Source organism: Sceloporus undulatus, chromosome 3 (genome assembly GCF_019175285.1).
Source record: "Sceloporus undulatus isolate JIND9_A2432 ecotype Alabama chromosome 3, SceUnd_v1.1, whole genome shotgun sequence".
Taxonomy (NCBI): Eukaryota; Metazoa; Chordata; class Lepidosauria; order Squamata; family Phrynosomatidae; genus Sceloporus; species Sceloporus undulatus.
In genome coordinates this window covers 181201991-181222943 of record NC_056524.1, presented here as the reverse complement: position 1 = coordinate 181222943, position 20953 = coordinate 181201991, and the positions used below count along the sequence as shown (strand labels likewise).

The window sequence follows — 20953 nt, the reverse complement described above, 5'->3', positions numbered from 1 at the left end:
AATAATAATAATAATAATAATAATAATAATAATAATAATAATAATAATAATCTGTACCTTGCTCTCCCCCCAAAATTGAGAGTGGCTTACAGTCTAAAAGCCAGAGCAGAATTAAAAACCTACCAAAATGACAATTACAATGAAATCAAACTACTCCAAGATTAAAACAGATTATTTGTTTAAAAATAGAATACACACACACACACAGAAATGTAGGAAATATGTCCTGGAAAAGGAGGATCTTTGGTCACTCTGGGATTCAAGGCATTTGAAGAAGTGCTGTCAATTGAAGGGGTGTCATACTGAGGAGAGAGCAAGCTTGTTTTCTGCTGCTCCAGAGAACAGGACCAGGAACAATGGATGCAAGCTCCAGGAAAAGAGATTCCATCTCAACATTAGGAAGAGCTTCCTGACAGTAAGGGCTGTTCGACAGTGGAACACACTCCTTCAGAGTGTAGTGGAGTCTCCTTCTTTGGAGGTCTTTAAACAGAGGCAGGATGGCCTTCTGTCACAGGGAATGCTTTGATTGAGAGTTCCTGCAGGGCAGAATGGGGTCTCTTCCAACTCTATGATTCTGATTCTAAGTGGGGCTGAAAACCTTCCCCCGCCCCTAACTCCCCCCCCCCCCCAGTCCGAAAACATTTCTTAACCTGAAAACCCCACAAAAACCATTTCTTATTTGTTTTTACTTTATTTTATTTCATTTCTGTGTCACCTTTCTCCCAGGAAGGGACCCAAGGCGGCTCACAAGATTTCTTTGCAAACCCTGCAGTGGAATAATGCAGTGGAAGAAGGGGTTTGAGTGTTGGGGACTACTACTCTGGAAACCAGGGTTTGAATCCCGCCTCTGTCAAAGTAAACCCAGTGGGTGACATTGAGCAAGTCACACTCTCTCAGCCTCAGAGGGTGGCCATGGCAACCCCCCTCTGGAAAAACTTGCCAAGAAAACTCCAGGAGAAGTTCACCCCTAAGTCAGAAACGAAGGCACACAACAACAACAACCACAAACTCATCCCAATCCCTTGAGAGGAGGGAATGTGGATTTCTCCACCTCGTTCCAAGATGGCTTTAACCAAGATGGCGTTATCTCTTTGACCTCGGGCTTTGTTGTTGTTGTTGTCGTCGTTGTAGTTGTTGTGTGTCTTCAAGCCTGTGGATCAGTGTGTAGAGAGATCTTGTAGCACCTTTGAGGCTCACTGGAAGAAAGCAGTTGGTAGCAGGAGCTTTCCTAGACTTCAGCCTCCTTCCTCAGAAGGCTGAGAGAGTGTGACTTCGTTGGCTGTCTTCTGTCCTGTGGGATGTGCAGCCACAAAACCAAGACGAAGCCATAGTACAGCACTATCTGGGGAAGACAGCTCTCAAAAGGCGCTTACGGAGCATCAGGTCAAGTGTTGGGACTAACAATCGCAGCCATTCAGAATAGTTTCTCCATTGTTTTAAAAGGATGTGGCTCTAATAGACTTTCCCAGAAGTGTGAGCAGTGGAAGGGACGGGCTGAAACAAATGACAGCACTTGCCCATAGGGAAGCATAGGGGAATACTTGCCCAATGGTTCTCTATGGGCAAGTGTTCCTCAGTAATCCTCTATGGGCAAGTATTCTCATATGTTTCCCTATGGGCAAGTATTCTGCAATGATTCTCTGTGGCCAAATAATCCCCAGTAATTCTCTATGGGCAGGTATTCCGCAATGCTTCCCTGTGGGCAAGGATGGTTTCCCTATGGGCAATGGCTTTCAGGGGCTGGAGCCGGGATTGGAAGCCTGCTGTGGAGTAGCCCTCTTCCAGCGCCGTAACCACTCTGCCAGGCTGCCCTGGCCTTTCCTCCTCCTCCTCCTCCTCCTCCTCCCTGGCACCCGAGGGCTGCCCTCCTCCTCCTCCTGCTCGGCCTGGATGAAGGGCCAGTGAACTTGGCGCCGGAGGAGCGGCCCGGGTTCAGGGAGATGCCAGCCTCCGGGGCTGGAGGTCGCTGGCGGGTCATCGCCTGGGAAGGACAGGCAAAGGGTCATGCCACTCTCCCGGGCACCACAGGCGCCTTGGGCACACCGAGGCCGCGGGCTGCAAGCCAACAACACACAGCAGAGTTGTTCTTTCTTTCTTTCCTCCCTTCCCCTGGTTTTGCTCTTTGCAACTTCGCCCCTGGGTTTCTATCTAGGCCAAGCCAAGGGGGCAGTGGGCGGGGGGTTGTTTTTAAATGTATGCTTCTTAATAGCTGGTTGTTTAATGTGATGTTGGGCATTGTCGGGACACGGGCTTTGTATGGCCTTTGAATCTCTAAACCGCCTCGAGGGTCATGGACAGAGAGGCGGGATAGAAAGAAATAACATCTTATCTATCTATGTATGTATTTTATTCTTGTCTTTGCCCAACATTAAAAACCAAAGAAAGCCGACTTTTTGGGAGGGGGCATCCACACTGCGGAAATAACCCAGTTTGACACCGCTTGAACTGCCCTGGCTCAGTGTTAGGGAATCCTTGGCGATTAGGGTTTGGGGGGACATGGAGCCTTCTCTGGGAGAGTCTGGGGCAGCAGCAAACTCCAGTTCCATCGCATTAAGCCATGGCTGTTGAAGCGGTGTCCAACCGGATCCTTTCTGCAGTGTGGATGCAGAGTCTTCCTCTCTTTCTCTCCCGGGTTTCTTTTCTTCCTTCCGAAAGAATTAATTTCAGGAGCTTCGATTCCGATTCCGTTGTTGTTGTTGTTGTTGTTGTGTGCCTTCGTTTGGACTTGTGGCCATCTTAAGGCGAAGCTATGGCGGGGCTTTCTTGGCAAGATTTCTTCCGAGGAGGTCTGCCATGGCCATTTGGCTGAGAGCATTGCCTTTGACCCTTCTTTCGACCATGTCCTCCATTTTGAGGATGCCCAAGAAGAAGCCCGTGGCCATTCGCCTTCGGTCGTTTGTACCTGATCCCGTCCTCTTTTTCGAGGACGCCCGAGGAGAAGCCCGCCATAGCCATTGCCAGGAGTGCTTTGAGGTCATTGGTACCTGATCATGTCTTTCATGGCAAGCCTTCAGTGATCCTGTCCTCCCTTTGGAGGACGCCCAAGAAGCCTGCAGTGATCATGTCCTCCCTTGATCCCGTCCTTCTTTTGGAGGACGCCCAAGCAGAAGCTAAGCAGCTGAAGTCCGACAGGAGCAGTCTTTCCCCCGAGAGTCGGGGCCTTTCTTTCCCAGCCCCCGATCTCCCCTCCCCGATCCCTGCCGTGACTGGGCGACTGGGAAGCCCTTCCGACCTGGCTCTGGGCTGGTTGTGTGAATGCCTTGCGTGTCTGGCCCCTTTGGCCCCTGCCCAGCCCAGCCCTCCTTGGCACGGAAGGGAAGCTCGGCCGGACTGGGGCCCTGGGCCTTCTTCTCCCGCTCTCCCTCGAGAGAAGCCCTGGATCTTCCAGGCGGGGTCTCCTTAAGGGAAGAACCCTCTCCCTGGGGCCCAGAAGGAGAAGCTGGCAGGCCGATCCCCAGGAGGTAAGAAGGGGGTCCGCCAAGTCCCGGGAGATCTAGTCCGGGAAGAGCGGGAATGGGAAGTGGTTTCTGCCTTGCGGAGTTTCTCTGGCCAACGAGTGGAAGGGAACAGGATCGGAGGCTGAGAGAGTTGGAGGGGATCCCAAGGGCCATCCAGTCCAGCCCCCTTCTGCCCTGCAGGAACTCTCAATCAAAGCATTCCCTGTGACAGAAGGCCATCCAGCCTCTGCTTAAAGATCTCCAAGGAAGGAGACTCCACTACACTCTGAAGGAAGGAGTGTGTTCCACTGTCAGAACAGCCCTGTCAGGAAGTTCCTCCTAATGTTGAGGTGCAATCTCTTTTCCTGCAGCTTGCATCCATTGCTCCGGGTCCTAGTCTCTGGAGCAGCAGAAGACAAGCTTGAGTTGCTCCCTCCTCATTATGACATCCCTTCAAATATTTAAAGAGGGCTATCATATCACCCCTTAACCTTCTCTTCTCCAGGCTAAACAGACCCATAGCCATTCTTCATACGGTTTGATTTTCCAGCCCTTGTCCTCCTTTGGCCACGCTCTGGACAAGCCTCAGTCCGCAGGAAAGTGGTCGCAGGTTATATCCATTAATGAAAGTTGCTCTTTGAATCCAATCTATGCTTGAATACACACACACACACGCCCCTTTCCGACCTCTCCATGCCCAAGGCCACTATTTTCAACCCTGAACCCAATAACCAGGATGGAGCCGACCTTCCCTGATGGATAGGGCTCCCCTGCCTGACTGCCAGGGATGGATGGAAGAAGGAAGGAAGGGCGAGCCACTGATCCAAGTAGGCGACCGCCTAAGAAAGTCCATCCTAAGGCAGCAGAGTCGGGGAGAGTCGGGACCCCCCTGATGCTCAGGACTGGGCTGGCAAGGCGCTCTCCTCCTCTGAGCCCCTTTCTTTGGGGAAGGAAGGAGTATACTTCACCCCATCGGGTCAGAGCCCTTCTCTCTGCGATGGACCCTTTTCAGGGAGGCAGGCAGGCTGGCTTCCTCCCCGGCGTCCTTCCTCCTCCTCCTCCTCCTCCTCCTCCTGCTGGTTTCCCTGGAGCTCCGCAGGGCGCCCTGAGCTCAGCCTTGGGCCGCCTCCCTCCGCCTGGCTCCCGTCTCCGTCTTTCTTGGCGCTCTCTGCCAGGCTGCCAGTGGGTTCGCAGGGAGAGCAGGGAAGGGAGCCCCAGCCTCTGGGCAGGAAAAGAGGAGAGACATATGGGTGTGTGTGTGTGTGTGTGTGTGTGTGTGTTATATACACATAAACACAAACAGCCTCTTAACAGGCAAAGAATATATACATGTGTGTGTGTGTGCGCGCATTATATAATATGGCCTCTTAACAGGCAAATAGTGTGCGTGTGTGTGTGTATGCGGATTATATATGTATATATATAGTTTGTGTGTATGTGTGTGTATGCGTATTTTATGGCCTCTTGGGAAAATAATATATGTGTGTATGTGTATTGTATATACTGTATATATAGATAGGTAGAGAGAGAGAGAGAGAGACTCTTAAGAAAATAATGTGTGTACGTGCGTATTATACACACACACAGATATAATACGCATTTACACACATGGCCCTATACAGACAGCCAAAATAAAGCTGCTTCGAGCCACTTTGGAGGTAAGCTGTTTTCAATGATGCATTCGTCCTAAGAGTCCAGAAGCTGCACCAAAGCTGCACTCCAGTCCTTAGGGCTGGAGCATGGCTTTGGTGCGGCTTCTGGACTCTTAGGACGAATGCATCATTGAAACACCATACCTCCAAAGTGACTCGAAGCAGCTTTATTTTGGCTGTCTGTAACAGGCCATTATTTTCTTAAGTCTCTTTCTCTATATATAAATAATATACACACACACATATACATACGTATATATTTATATATCTATAGATCCTCTTAATAGGCAAATAATATATGCACGCGCGTGTGTGTGTATATATATATATATATATATAGAGAGAGAGAGAATCTTAACAGGAAAATAATAGACACAGATACATTTCTCTCTGTCTGTCTGTCTCTCTCTCTGAGAGGCAGCGTGAGGCAGTGGTTTGAGGGTTGGAGGACGACTGTAGAGGGAAGGGTTGGAATCCCGAGTCCACCGTGGAAACCCATTGGGCGACCCCTGGGCAAGGCACACTCTCTCAGCCTCAAAGGATGGCCATGGCAAACCACCTCGGAACAAATGTGGAAGGCACTCAACAACAACAACAACAAATACACACAGACAGATCGTTCCCCTTGCTCCGATCTCTGTCGGAGGGGCTGCTGCGGGATGCCGGTGTGGGGCTGGTCCCTCTCCCTCCCGGTGGCCGGTCCAGCTTTGCTCTCTCTGACTGGGAAGCCAGGCTGCCGCGGTCCCTGTCTCTCTCTCTTTCTCTCTCTCTCTCTCTGGGTGTTTACCTTTGGGCATCCGAAGCCCTTCCCTCCTGCCCCCGGTGACCTGCGGGTGAACCTCCGATTAGCCCCGCATCGTCAGCCACCGGAGGAGCCTGCCCTCCCTCCCCACCGCCCCCGGGGCCCTTGGAGGGGGGTGATCCGGAGGCCAAGGACTCTTTGGGCCCCCTTGAGCTCCAGCCCTTCCTTGCCAACTTCCCGGCGCTTGCCTGTGGCTCTGCATCGACCCATGCACCAGATCCAGACTTCCAGCCCAGGAGAAGTAAATCCCATCCCTTTCAATAGGCCTTACTCTCTTGGATGAAACCCAATTGCATTTCCCTTGCATCCAATTAAGTCACCCTCAAGAGTAGAGACATCTGCCCCCGATCTCCTTTCGGCTTCCTCCTCGGCTAGGAAAGGATCTAGTCGGGACAGGAACACTTCCAAGCCTGATCTTTCTATCTTTGCATCCATTCTGGGGGGAGAGCCAGGCGTCCTCCTTGTCCAAGACCTGTCCTCCATTTCAACCTCCTGTCCGGACGAATTCCACTTTGAGCACAACTAAGAAGCACACATTTATATCCATCTTAGGATTTTTCGCTTTCGTTGGCCCCTCTTTTCTGGACTGCCCTCCATGTTGAGGTGCCTTGTCCTCCTTTGGGGTGAAGGCATCTAGTCACCCGGACCGAGAAGGACTAGGATAAGAGCTGGAGTTATATTCTCCTTCAGGATCTGGACCTTCCAGAGGGGTTTCTTTTCCCCCTTTTCCTTAGTTCCCCGAAAGAGGAATCCTATGGGGTTTAGGGCGAGCCCATTCCTTTCCGAGAGGTTTCTTAGGCAAAGGATAGGCAAGAGATATAGTGTTGCCAGTCCCTTCCTCTGAAATGTCATCTCCCTGGTCTTCCCTGGTGGAAACCCATCCAAGCCCGAACCAGGGCTGAGCTTCCAAGACCAGACAGGATCTGGGGCCCGGAAGGGATTTAGGCGGAACTAACAAACAGGGGACAGAAATAGGAGGTTGGAGGGTGCCTTGTGTTTGCTGCAAACTGCCTCCGATCTGCCTGGCCTCCAAAGACAGAAGTCTGGCCTCCCCTGGAGGATATCAAGGCCCAAATGCCAGGATTCTGCAGATGCTCCTGATTGGGAAATCCAAAGAAATCTCTTTGCCTAAAAGGCTGGGCTTTTCAAGACCGACAGGAGGCAGGTCTAGCTGAAGGTTAAGTAACTATTTGTGAAGCCCTTGGCTCCCACTGAGAGTTACCCTCCTTTTTCCTTGCGATGCGGTTTGCTCCCAAGTAAGGAAGCTAAGCAGGGACAGGTCTGGTGAATACTTGGAGTGGAGACCGCCAAGGAATACCAGGCCCTGTAGGCAGGAACTGGCAAAAGCACTTCTGGGGATTCCTTGCCTAAGGAAACCCTAACAAATTCATGGGATCCCCGTATGCAGGCGACTTGAAGGTACCATACACCCATGCATACACTTGTAGGAGCCCTGAAGCAAAATACACACATTCACACACGTGTAGCATCACCCCAGGCATTGTGACTCAGGAGTCAGCTTTCTCACTAGTAAAGTGTGGCAATGGCCAGCCTTTTCTGAACAAATCTTGCTATGAAAACCCCAGGACAGGTTCACCTTAGCCTCGTCATAAGTGGGAAACGGCTTGAAGGCACACAACAACCACAGCAACCACAACCACAAGTGTGCCTCAGCTCTCCCAGGCAGCCACAGAAAAGCGCAATAGGTCCCACGGAACTCTGTGTGCAAATCGTGCGGGTGCCTTGAAATCATTCCTCCGTCCTCTTGCTCTCAGCCAGGGACCCGACTTTGCTTCGGGGATCTTTAGGATTATCCAGAGGCAGAATTTCACAACGGTTGATAAAGAGGGCGATTCTTAAGGGAGACCTTAAGCTGCCTCTGGAGTGGGTCGGCTCTCCAAGTGTTGGACTGTCACACACACACACACACCGGGCAGCGCAGGAACCCCCTCGAAATAGCTGCGCATTTCCCAAGATCAGCAGCAACAGCCCCTTCCGTTGGAGGATCGCCCTGGAAAGCCAGCAGGGTCGGAGGACGCCAGCCAGGTGTTAGCCATGCTTTGCCTTCCCAAAGCGGCCACTTTATATTTACAGTTGTCACTGGGCCCGGGCTCAGCCTCCCTCACAGGGCGGCTCTGAAGATCAAGCGGGACCGATCCTGTGGGGGTTTTTTTTAACGAATATGTCTACAAATAAACAACAGCCTTGAAACATAGCAGCCCTGGAGATGCTGCATCCAGAGAAGCAGAGCAGCAACTTGGAGTCTCAAAGGTGCTGCCATATTGACACTCCGATGTTTCGAAGATAGCTGTCTTTGAATTCATCCCTAGAAGCTGTGCGGAGGATGATGATGCTGTTGTCTAGCTGGGAGGGGGGAGAGCTAGTGGATTTTAACTCTATTTAGAAACAAACAAGCAGATTATTTGCCTTGAGTCGGATTCCCACCCAGGGGTCCAGTCTGAATTGTCTGGAAAGAGGGGCGTTATTAGCTTGCCGCAAAAAGATGGTCTGGCACTTTATTTGGGGGGCAAAGATAACCCCATCGGAGGTGCCACAGCCCTCTTTTTCTCTTTGTGTGGAACAGCAGTCCCAGGCAGAGAAGGAGACAGGATTATAGATTATAAATATTTTCGTGTTGGATTGTATCTTTTGATGTTGTAAGCCGCCCCGGGTTGCGTTGCGCAGAGCGGTGGGATATAAATACATTTTATGACTATGATGATGATGATGATGATGTTTGCGCACATTTCCCAAGAGAATTCCTGGCTAGGGTCCGTCTAACTGCGATCCCCTGTTCATAGGTTTTGGAGGGGGACTTGTAAGCCTAGCCGAGGTTTCTGGGTCTTACTCCCGAGGAGGCACGGCTAGGCTTTCAAATCCTTGTGTGAGTGTGAGATTGTGTGAGTGTGTTAATGTTTAGTCGTCGATCCCAGATTGTGGAGCCCTAGAGAGCTCCAGACACCCCGAAGGAAACCTCTTTCTGACCCTTTTCCAAAAGGACCTCCTCAAGCTGAGTCTGTTTTTCTTTCCGTTGCCCATCCCTCGAACCCCGATCCGGGCGAGCTCTGCTACTCCTTCTCCCTTCCTGAACCTAGGCTGAGCCCTCCCCGCAACGGAGGACCAGGAGGGAGGAAGGAGGGAGTGGGACCCCAGCAAAGCTGAAAAACAGCAGGGTAAGGATAGATGCGGGGCTCTTGGCTGCCTGGAGGACAGGTCCGGGAGAAGGAGGACCTCTGCTCCCCCGGCTCCCCTTCGGGGTCTCCAACTGGAGCATCGGGGGAGGAAGGGCAGGAAGACTCTAGGGACTCTAGGGAAGGGATGCGGAGCCCTGGAGAGAAGGAGGGAGGGGAGGGTGAAGCCCCGCCCACTCCCCCAGGGGGCGTGGCTTTCTCCCGGCGGCAATTAAGGCTGAACTTTGGGTGAACTAATTGATGCTGGGCGCAAGGTAAAGTGGGCAGCGACCTGGGGTTATAAAAGGGGGCCCTCGGCGGGGCCCGGCCCTGCTGCTGCTGCTGCTGCCTCTTCCCGACCCCAAGGCAAAGCCCGGCGCCGGCATGGGCTTCCTGGCCTCCCTGCTGACCAGCGCCCTGGGCACCTTCGTGCTGCTGCCGCTGCTGCTCTTCCTGCTCTCGGTCAAGCTCTGGGGCCTCTACTGCCTCCGCGGGAGAGACCCGGCCTGCCCCCTGCCCCTGCCCCCCGGCAGCATGGGCCTGCCCTTCTTCGGGGAGACCCTCCAGCTGGTCCTGCAGGTAGGTCAGGCGGGAGGGCGCCGGGTCCAGCCCGCTTGCAGCGGAGGAGGGAAGGAGGAAGCAGGCAAGGCAGGCAGGCTGCACCCCCGACCCAGAATTGCAGCCAGGGCAGCTAAAGCGGGCTCAGCCCGCCTTAATCCCCGCAGGGCGGATACAGTCCCTTTTCCACCTCTCCTGCGTCGCAAGAATGGAGCCAGGGCAGTTAGAGCGGGCTGAAGCCGGGTTAACCCTGACTGCTCTCCTCCCTCGGGGGCTTCCTGGGGCTTCTTCCCTCCCTGCAGCGGCGGCGTTTCCTGGAGATGAAGCGGCGCAAGTACGGCTTGGTCTACAAGACCCACCTCTTCGGGCGCCCGACGGTGCGGGTGATGGGGCCGGAGAACGTCCGCCACATCCTCCTCGGGGAGCACCGGCTGGTGGCCGTCCAGTGGCCCGCCTCGGTCCGCACCATCCTGGGCTCCGGCTGCCTCTCCAACCTCCACGACGCCCAGCACAAGCGCCGCAAGAAGGCAAGCCCCCCTTGGCCCCCTGGCAAGTCCTCCTTTTCCCGGACAGCAGGCCCTCCAGGGCCCCCTCCCACATGGCCTCCTTTGGGGTCCCCAAAATGCCTCTTTTGCCCTTTGAGGCCAGGGACACCCCTCACTGGGCCATTCCCCTCCACAACAAACCGCAGGGCCCAGAATCCCCAGCAGGGAACCAGGGCAGCCAACGTTTATTATTACTATTCTTCTTCTTCTTATTATTATTATTATTACTATTATTTCCACCCTGCCCCTTCAACAAGATCGAGGCAGCTGACTTCACTAAAATCCATACCCTACAACAGAATAACATCATCCCACAATAATAATTTTGTGAAGACAGAGGCTTTCATGTCTGGCATCCATAGGGGTTTTTTTGTGTGGGTTTTTTCGGGGTATGTAGCCATGTTCCAGAAGAGTTTCTTCCCAAAATAAGAGGAATAAACTCTTCTAGAAAATAATAATAATAATAATAATAATAATAATAAATTTGATGTATTTCTGTTCCGTGTTTTCCTTGCGGAATCCAGACCAGGGCCGCCTAGCCCCCAAACCCCACAAAGAACTCCTCACCCGCCTCTCCTCAGGAGCCTCCCTCTTAACGCCACCAAAAGGCCAAAGAGGTGCCTTTCAAACATGCAGTTCTTCCAGCCCTTTCTGACTTACGGAGATAACCCTAAGGGCAGCCGATCCTGGGCTTTTCTTGGCAAGACGGGTTGAGAGGTTTGCCATTGCCTTGCCTTGGAGGCTGAGAGAGTGTGACTTGCCCAGGGTCACCCAGGGGGGCTTTCCAAAGCTGACTGGGGATCTGAACCCTGGTCTCCACAGAGTTGTAGCCCAATACCCAACGGACTACACAGCTTCATGCTCTTGGTACACAACTGAACTAAGACCAGGAACAGAAAATGCAAGCCTCTGACTAACATCTTCCGTTTCTTTTCTCCTGTTCGCCTGAGGAAGAAGAAGCCAGTGTGACTTGGAGAGCTTGCAACATGTCATTGTGCCTTTGGGTTGGCCCCATAAAAGTAGCATTGCTTGGAGGGGGTTGGATTTTCGTTGTCAGAGGAGGCTGTTTCTGACAAGGCTGGGCCCTGGGAGACCCCCCCCCCGATGACCCTGGGGTCAAGTCACACTCTCTCAGCTTCAGAGGGATGCAAAGGCATACCCTCTCTGAGGAAACCTAGGGCCGCCAAAGGTCGGGAAACGACTCGAAGGCAGACAACAACAACAACAACAACTGCTCCTTCCTTGCCTGCCCCTTCTTCCAATGGGCCCCAGTCCTTGAGGACTACAGCCTTTTGTTTTTAAACCTAGAAAAGGTAAATCTAAGCCATTTGTAAACTTACAAACCTGAACCTTTTAAAAATAATAATAATAATAATAATGTATTGCTATTCTGCCTCTCTAATAAGAACCTAAAAGCCTACGCCTTGTTTTAAGCCTAAAAACCTAAACCTAAAACTTTTTTAAACCTAAAAATAAAATAAAACAATCTTTTAAAAATAAAACCTAAACTCGAAATCCGTTGTGGGACAAAGGCGGGCTCTGAATCCTGGAAATGAATGAATGAATGGAGGGATGGAGGGATGGAGGGAGGGACGGGTCCCTTGAAAAAGCTGGCAAAATCCGAGGCAAGGTGGGGGGCCCTTGACGCCTCCTTTTCCCCGCCGAGGAGATCTCCAGGAACCCAGTGGATCCGTCGGGGGGGTGATTCAGGCGTGGAAGGCGGCTCCTGTCGGGCGGGGTCTGGTGTGGTTTCTGGGGTGCCAAGCTGTCCTCTCCTTCTTCCTTCCCGGGGGCTGCTGCCTGCAGGTGATCATGGGGGCCTTCTCCCGGGAGGCGCTGGAGCACTACATCCCGGCCATCCAGGGGGAGGTCTCGGCCTGCCTGGGCCGCTGGTTGGGCGCCTCGGAGGAGGAGCTGCTGGTCTACCCGGCCGTCAAGCGCCTCATGTTCCGCATCGCCACCCGGATCCTGCTCGGCCTCCGGCCCAAGGCTCCCCCGGAAAAGCAGGAGGAGCAGCAGGAACAGCGCCTGGTGGAGGCCTTCGAGGAGATGGTCCGCAACCTCTTCTCCCTCCCCATCGACGTCCCCTTCTCCGGCCTCTACAAGGTAAGCCCCCCCCAGGCTCCAGGCAGGGAGGGAAGGAGGGGAAAGGGAAGCCCACCCGGCGCAGGGGACCTGGAGCCAGGCCGCCCCAGGGGAAGCCCCCAGCCCCCGCCTCCAGGGCAGCCACCGAGGGCGACGCCGCCTCCTCCTGGGCCGCTCCTCTCCGCTCGCGGCTTCTCCTTCTCCTCCTCCCCTTCTTCCTTTTGTCTTCTTCCTCCTCTTCCCCCTCTACTTGCTCTTCATTTCTTCCTCCTTCTTCTGTGTCCTCTTTTCCTCTTCCATCTCTTCCTTCTTCTCCTTCCTCCTCTTCCTCATTCTTCCCTTCCCTTTCCTCTTTCTCTTCTTTTCCTTCCTCCTCCTCCTTCTGTTTCCTCTTTGTCTTCTCCTTCCTCTTCCTCCTTCCTTCTCTTCTCCTTCCTGCTGCTGCTGAGGGTCCTTTCCTCCTTCCAGGGCCTGAGGGCGCGGGGGGTGATCCACGCCCAGATCGAGGAGAGCATCCGGGCCAAGCTGGCCGCCCGAGGGGAGCCCTCTTCCTCCTCCTCCTCCTCTTCCAAGGACGCCCTGCAGCTGCTGATGGAGCACACCCAGGGCCCCGAGGGAGAGCAGCTCAGCATGCAGGTGAGCCGGCAGGGAGGGGCCGGGAGGGCAGCAGGAGGAGAGGGGCTCTTCTGCTGACAAAACCTGGGAGGGGACAGGCAGGGCATCCGGGTGGGTCTTTGGATCTCCAGGCTCACACTCTCTCAGCCTCAGAGGATGGCCATGGCAAACCCCCTCTGAAGAAACTGGCCAAGCAAACCCTGAGATAGGAGATGTGTGCGACTTGAAGGCACACAACGACGACAACAAGTGACAGATCAGCTCAAAGTTCTTTGGAACAAGAGCTCCAAAGAGCTAGTTTTTAAGACAGAGATGCTTAGTTTTACTTTCCTTACAGCTTTCCCGTCTCAGCCAGGGCTTTGGCCCAAGGGGCAGCAGAACCACCAGCTGCAGCCTCTTCCAGCCGGACTTAGGCAGCGGGAAACGTCCTGCTTTGCCTTGGCTCCAAATTTAACAGGAGTGGCCTGAATTTCTTTGTCTCTCTTTCCAGGTTGACACCGTTTTAACTGCCATGGTTCAATGCTGTGGAATTCTGGGATTTGTAGTTTCCGGTGAGCTTTCTGAGAGAAAAGACTAAACATCTTTCCAAATCACAGTTCCCAGAATTCCATAGCATTGAGCCATGGCAGTTGAAAATAATGCCAGCCTGGATTATTTTTGTAGGGCAGACACAGCCCCTCTGTTTTTAAAAAAGCCAATGTGGATATCCTTCTACTGGGGAAAAACATTTCCATGTCTGAGAAACCCTTCCCATGATGTCTTTCTGCCTTTGGTGTTGCCATGAATTTCATAGGCAAGGGATACTCCAAGGTGGTTTTTCCAGGTCCTTCCTCTGAAATATAGCCTGCAGCACCTGGTTGCCATTAGTGGTCTCCCCTCCAAGTACTAACCAGGAGTGACCCCGCTCAGCTTCCAAGATCACACAGGGTCTGGTAGCTTTAGGATATTTAGATATGGAACATTAATTAATTTGCTGTTGTGACTACACTATTGAACTGGGACTTTGGAAATCAAAATTTTCTGTCTTTCTGCCTGATCTACCTCACAAGGTTGTTGTGAGAATAAAGTAGGGGGGACTGGGAGGAATGGACATGTAATGAATAAACACCTTAGTTCCATAGGAACACAAAACTATAAGAAGTACATTTTTGAAGGCTGTACCTATGATGCTTCCTAGAAATCATTTTAGAAGATCCATTCCAAGATCTGCCCTGCATTTAAAAAAAGAAAACGCATGATAGTACATGCCATCTGGGTATTTTCTAAAGCCATATTATTGTCATTAACCTATTGTTTGTTTGACTGGATGCCTTCTAAGTACTAACCAGGGCTGATCCTGCTTTGCTTTCTGTTGCATTCTGGGACTTGTAGTTTAAGGAGGGGCACTTATAATTCTCAGCCAGAGAGCTCTTAGGCCTCTCTGAACTACAAGCCCCAGAATGCAGCAGGAGGCAGCCAGAGCAGTAAAAGTGGAATAGCAGCACCATAAGAGTGTAGTGCGGTAATGTGATTGCATTAGAATAGCCCCTTTTCACACAAAATTAATGGCATATGGTCTTCCAGATTATTTTGACTTGCATCTCCCAGCATCTTTCACCTTGGCTATGCTGGCTAGGGCTGCGGAGAGTTGCAATCCAATAGTATGTGAGGAACCACATTGTTTCGACCTGACTTGTTGGTACACTCCATAGTATTTATGTAGCAATTAAATCTGGAGTTTGATTTTCTCCTTAATTTGCAAAGGATTATGGGGCAGTAGGAGTGAAGAGTGTTGGACTGGGACTCAGAGCAATAAAGTGTATTGGACTATCCACATGGCCAGGAAGCCCAGTGGGTGACTGGGCCAATTACTTTCTCTCAGCCTAACCTACCTTGCAGGGGTACTGTGAAGATAAAAAGTGTGAGAGCTATGAATGCCATTAAAGAGAAGGCAGGATATATGCAGCCTAAATGTGCTTTTCCCTTTCCCCTTTCTCCCTTGAAAGGAGCTGAAAGAATCTGCAACCGAGCTGCTCTTTGGTGGGCATGAAACAACCGCCAGTGCTGCTACATCCTTGATTATCTTCCTAGGCCTTCACCACGAAGTGCTACGAAAAGTGAGAAAGGAATTGCAAGAGAAGGTGGGTGCTCTCTTTAAGTACTGGAAGCAAAATTTTACATAGGGAGAGTCTTTGATCCTGGTTTATTTATTTTATTTTTACTTGGGCAACTTGGTTCTGAAACCCCACATGAGCTGAGTATATTAAAAATGTTATAAAGACCTAGACAGAATGATGTCTGGATACTGTGAGCTCCCTGCTGAGGTAACCTAAGAGTTTAAAGACAGTTGAAGTCTTTTTCAGTCTGGTGATTGGGGTCTTCCATCAGTGCTTCAGCTGCTTGTAAAGGGAGACTATAGGTTTTCAATCCATCTAGTTGTCCTTGAATGAATGGAATTAGATTGACCTGGGGTGTACCAACACTGCAGAGTTAAAGCAGTTTGACACCACTTTAACTGCCTTGACTCTATGCTGTGATCTGTAGTTTTGTAGAGTGCTCTGCTGGGCCAGGCTGAATACCTCACCAAACTACAAATCCCAGGATTCTGCAGGATGGGATCATGGCAGTTGAAGTGGTGTCAAACTGTTTTAATTCTGCAGTGTGGATACACCCCTAGACTTATTTTAGTTACATCGACTGAATGGGCATACCTTCTTTGGGACTAAGAACTGGATTTAGTCACTAATATTTAATCCAGTGGTTCTCAAATTGTGGGGTGGGACTCCAGGGGGGTGCAAAGGGGCATGAGACTTGTTGGCACTGAGCCCACCTCTCCTTCCCCCGAAACCTTTTCTGTCCTAAAGGGGCACAGAAAGGAAAGGAGGGTACTTGGAGCCTCTGCCTGAGGAAGGAGAAGGAGAAGGAGTAGGAGAGCTATTTCCTTATAAAATGTTAAAATACAAATACACATGAATGTGTGAATGAAACTACTAAACAAACAAAATATTTTTAGTCATATGCCAGGTTGAGTGGTGTAGGGGTGGGCATGCAGTGTCACGTCCGCATGTAGATGTAAAGAGGGTAAGAAGGGTAGAAAGTTTGAGAACCACTAATTTCTCTGGTCTAAAATCAATAGTATTAAAGTAACAAGTTTGATTTTTAGGAAAAAGGTAACAATATGGCCAAAATTTCCTATTGTGTTTATTGCAATGCAATCTCATAAAAAGGGTTCTTGTTTTTTCATATAAGAAACCCCTCTTTCTTCCAGATATATGTATGCCCTTCCTGTCTGTCTATGAAACTAACTTAAAAGTAGTGTGCTTTCTCTACTCTAATACTATTTGATTCATCTGCAAATTTCCTCTGAGTGAATGGATTATATCTTACATTAAATCAACAGTTCCGATCTAGTGGCAGCAATAATATGGAGACTTCTCTCACACATGTGACATCCTACCCGGTGTGTGTTGTCAGATCTTGCAGAGGTGACAAGTATCTTGGGAAGCAGATCAAATGTGTAGCTTGAAAATAATTTTCTAGGATGCCCAGCTATGTGGGTGGAAATGTTTACAAGAACCATATCTCCTTATATGAGCCAGAGCGAGATCTAAGATCTGCATGGGAGGGCTTTCAGATTCTCTGAGTCCTACTTTCCTCCCAGGTTGGTGAGGACTCTGAAGAGAGCCTTCCCTGTGGCTGCTCCCATGCTGTGGAGCTCCCTTCCACAGGAGGTGCTGTTGGTCCCCCTCCAGTCTTTTTTTGTAGGCAGGTGACACATTTTTATTTAGGCAGGATTTTGAATTTTACTTATGGAGCTGCAGTGTGTGAAGTGGTGTGCGCTGTGTGTGTGTATGTATGTATATATATACCTTTTGTTGAAACTGTATTTTAAGGCTCAGACTGAAAGCATGTAAAACTTAGCATTTAAGTGGGGTTTTGTTTTTAGCATTTTACCTTTTTATAGCAATAGCAAGTACATTTCTATATCAGTGCACTTAAGCACTCCCTAAGTAGTTTACATTACAAAGTGTTAGCTAATTGCCCCCAACAATCTGGGTAATCATTTTAGCAACCTCCGAAGGATGCAAGCCTGAATCAAGCTTCAGCTGAACTGGCAACTTTGTGGTTTTGAGTGAGTGGCTTCAGTACAGGAATTTAACCACTGCACCACCAGGGCTCCTGATCATGTTTTAATCATGTTTTTAATGTTTAATTTCTTTTAAACTTTTAAAAATTTATATTTTAGTTGGACCTTTTAAAAATTATTGTAAGCCACCTTAATAGCCAGCATGATACAGTAGTTTGAATGTTGAACTGGGTGACCTTGGGCAAGTCACATGCTCTCAGACTCAGGGGAAGGCAATGGCAAACCTCCTCTGAACAAATCTGGGCAAGAAAACCCCATGATAGGTTCACCTTAGCGATGCCACAAGTTGGAAATGACTTGAAGGCACACAACAACAGAAGCCTCCTTGGATCTCATTTTGGGAGAAAGGTGGGATATAAGTCATAATCAATCAATAAAATGAACTTGGGAGTAACATGGGAGCGCTGTCAAAGGTGGTAGCAGCCCAACTGGAGGAAGAGTATGTTGTAAAATGGGAAGGATGGTCTAACATTATTGCCCCTTGCAGTGAAAATAAATAAAAGTAGAATCCTCTCCAAGAGACATTGAAGTGACTGTTGACCCATGTTCAACTTATGGTCTACTTGGACTCCTAGATCCCTTTCACATGTAGTCTCATTCAGCCAGGTGTCCCCCATCCTATATCTGTGCATGTTATTTTTCCATCCTAAGTGCAGTACCTTACATTTCTCCATGTTGAAATTCATTTTGTTAGCTTTGGCCCAGCTTTCTAGTCTTCTCAGGTCATTTTGAGTTTTGATCCTGTCCTCTGGGGTATTAGCTATTCCTCCTAATCTGGTGTCATCTGCAAATTTGATAAGTATGCTCCCAATTTTGTCCTCCAAGTCATTGATAAAGATGTTGAATAGCACTGGGCCCAGGACAGAGCCTTGTGGGACCCCACTGGTCACTTCTCTCCAGGACGAAAAGGAGCCATTGTTGAGCACCCTTTGGCTTCGGCCAGTCAACCAATTACAAATGAGCAAAGTGACATTACTAGTAGCTGTGTTGTTTTGCAAAAGGAATGTTGTTAGGCCCTCATTACTCCCAGAGGTAACATATTAACCAGGTAACTGTGCTTGTAACATTAGCTGTGATGGTGAGGACATTCCTTTTTGTCCACCTTGGCGCACGTCATAATGAATCTTTCCCATTTGTCATGAGAAGCCTTTTTTCACTGGTATATTGTGTTATATTTCTAGGGATTACTGAGCAAGCAGAGCCAAGAGAAGCATTTGGGAATGGAAGTCTTGGAACAACTGAAATACACTGGCTGTGTCGTCAAAGAGACTTTGCGTCTGAGCCCACCTGTTCCAGGAGGATTCAGGGTAGCACTCAAGACATTTGAGCTAAATGTAAGCAGGAGAAGCCAGTTTTCAAAAAGCTTCCCTAACATCCCCATCCAAAAAGTGCTACTTGGGCAGTCTTGGCATATTGTAAGAATAATGTAAAAGGACAATAAATGGAAGTTCTGAAGAGTATGTGTATGTGTGTAGGATATGTGGGAGGTTGTTAAAATGAAATTTCCCCTCCCAACTGCTAACCAAAGGATAGTAGTTTAGATAACTGCCATGGGTTGTCTCTTTAAAAGATGAAGAAAAAGTAACATTGAAAAGGTGTTGTTTCTGCATCACTACAATTCTGTGGGACAAGTGTCATCTGTTTACTACTGTCCAATTTTTACAATTTTTTTAGTTAATTCACTAGTTCAGATATATAATCAGAGACATTACATTACATTGGCGTTGGTAAAACCAATGGCATTTGGTTGTATATGATGTATACTAATAGCAGTCTTGGTTCTTTGAATGTCAGTCCTTCTATAGACACACAAAGAGGAGTAGGTCAGTGGGTCTGCAGAAGTACAAAATGTTTTAAGAAGAAAACTCCCTCCTTGATAGCTCTCCACAACTGTCCAGTGAGGACTCTATGTTGCTGCACAGGGCACAAAAGAAGACAGAAAATGGGAAAGGGATGAAATCCAATATCAGGTTTCCTGGACAGAAATAGATGCTACAACACTTTATTGCAGGTTTCACTTATGGTGCTAATCTAGGAATGAGGAAATGTGTGTAGGTAAATCAGTGAATGAACTGATCAATTGACTTTGACTTAAAATGGTCCCACACAAATGAGACCTCCAGGAGCCCTGGTCATCAACAGCTCTGCTCAGGTCTTGTAAACTCAGGGCTGTAGCTTGATTGCCTCAATCCTTCTGTTATTTAGTTTTCCTTTTTTCCTACTCATAGATTGTCAAATAACAACAAACAGCATAAAGAAATGAATACATCAGCCAACCTGGGACCCTCCAGGTGCTCTTAGACTCAAAATCCCAGCAACACCACTTAGGGTACCCATAATCAGGGATGATGTAGCCAAGCAACATCTGGTCAGCCCCAGCTTCTCCAGTGATGCAGCCCTTTTATTGTAGATATCTCATTCTTATAATAACTACTGTTGTCTCAGGCACACTTGGGAAGAGTTTGTGTTGGCAATAGATCTGCTGTTGGCAAAATGGCTGGGTACATGAGACAAGTACGGTGTGCTGGAGTCTGTATGGTGTAGTGGTTTGAGTGTTGGACTAGCGCTCCCAGGAGACAAGGGTTCAAATCCCTGTTCAGCCACAGAAATCTAATGGGTGACCTTGGGTAAGTTGTGTTCTCCCAGCCTAAGCAGAAAGCAATGGCAAACCTCTGCTGAATAAATCTTGCCAAGAATGTATGATAAGGCTGTGATAAAGTTGACTTGAAGGCACATAACAAAGAACATATAAGACAAACCTGTTAAACTTTTTTGTGCTACTGTTCCTTCTTTGTTTGTTTCTTGTAGGGATACCAGATCCCTAAAGGCTGGAATGTCATTTACAGTATCTCTGACACCCACGAAGTTGCTGAGCTGTTCACTAACAAAGAAGAATTCAATCCTGATCGCTTCATGTCTCCTTTCCCGGAGGATGTCTCGCGTTTTAGTTTCATCCCTTTTGGAGGAGGCTTGAGAAGCTGTGTGGGCAAAGAGTTTGCCAAAATCCTTCTTAAAATCTTTACTGTTGAATTGGCCCGGAACTGTGACTGGCAGCTTATAAACGGACCACCGACAATGAAGACTGGCCCTACTGTGTATCCAGAGGACAATCTACCTACAAAATTCACAAGTTTTAATGGTCAGGTCTAATGAATTCAGTTAAAATCATGCACAATGGCTTTTTATAGTGCCCTAAATCCAATATTATATATTTAACTTTATGAATATGTGATAGATATTTATGTGTTTTTTTCTAAGAATATTTTTAAAGGTATTTCATGTATAAACCTTGGTGTGTTTTTTTTTTAAAAGCAAGCACTATAATTATGGGTCCTTGGGATTCATAGTTGGATAATTTTATTTCTATAGAAATAAAGTGTCCTACTATTTAAGAATCATTTTCAAAGTTTGTTATTATTTTGAAAATATTTAATGATCTGTGTGCTTTACATGGGTATTCAGACATATGCTGACAAGTAAAAAAACGCCCACAAAAACCTCTAAAAGCTTAAAACAATAAATGTACATGTACATGGTGAACCAAAAGGTTATAATGTGGCATATGTAAAAATAAACCTGAAGAGTAGATTGTTTAGCATTTGCTTACATTTGTGGAAGATGCAATTTAATGCGAAAGACTGTAGAATTTAGTTTAAAGTAGGTTTGTGCTGGTGGTCTTAAGGCAGTCCGACCAACCTTCTGCATTCTTGAGATCACAGAGAGACAAGCTGGTGTCCTCCAGATGTTTTGGATGGCAACTTTCATTATCCATTGGTTGTGCCGATAGTAATGGTGGCGCAAAACATCTGCATCATGCTGTTTGTCTTTGCTCTTGTCTGGATGGAGATAGAAGAATTGTCTTTGCTCTTGCCTGGATGGAGATAGGGGAAATCTAACTCCCTCATTAGGTATCATTTATTTTATTTCTTTCAATAACCTACCAAGGCATGGTTGTTCTCCCTC

General features: G+C 48.9%; 1 protein-coding gene across 1 annotated transcript; it reads left to right on the top strand.

The window, feature by feature from the left end:
• The first annotated feature begins 9269 nt into the window (after positions 1-9269).
• On the top strand, positions 9270-20565 carry LOC121926139 (cytochrome P450 26A1). The gene is made up of 7 exons (XM_042458840.1): positions 9270-9640; positions 9922-10146; positions 11971-12270; positions 12718-12885; positions 14850-14984; positions 18172-18324; positions 19799-20565. Exons 1-7 carry the CDS (start codon positions 9446-9448, stop codon positions 20138-20140), a joined length of 1518 nt encoding a protein of 505 aa, XP_042314774.1. The 5' UTR covers positions 9270-9445; the 3' UTR covers positions 20141-20565.
• The last annotated feature ends 388 nt before the right edge of the window (positions 20566-20953 follow it).

Excerpts from the sequence above, each read along its gene's own strand:
- LOC121926139 (XM_042458840.1), top strand. The coding sequence starts at position 9,446 with ATGGGCTTCCTGGCCTCCCTGCTGACCAGCGCCCTGGGCACCTTCGTG. Across the intron at positions 12,271-12,717 it reads CCTTCTCCGGCCTCTACAAG|GGCCTGAGGGCGCGGGGGGT; the intron begins GTAAGCCCCCCC and ends TCCTCCTTCCAG. Across the intron at positions 18,325-19,798 it reads TCAAGACATTTGAGCTAAAT|GGATACCAGATCCCTAAAGG; the intron begins GTAAGCAGGAGA and ends TGTTTCTTGTAG.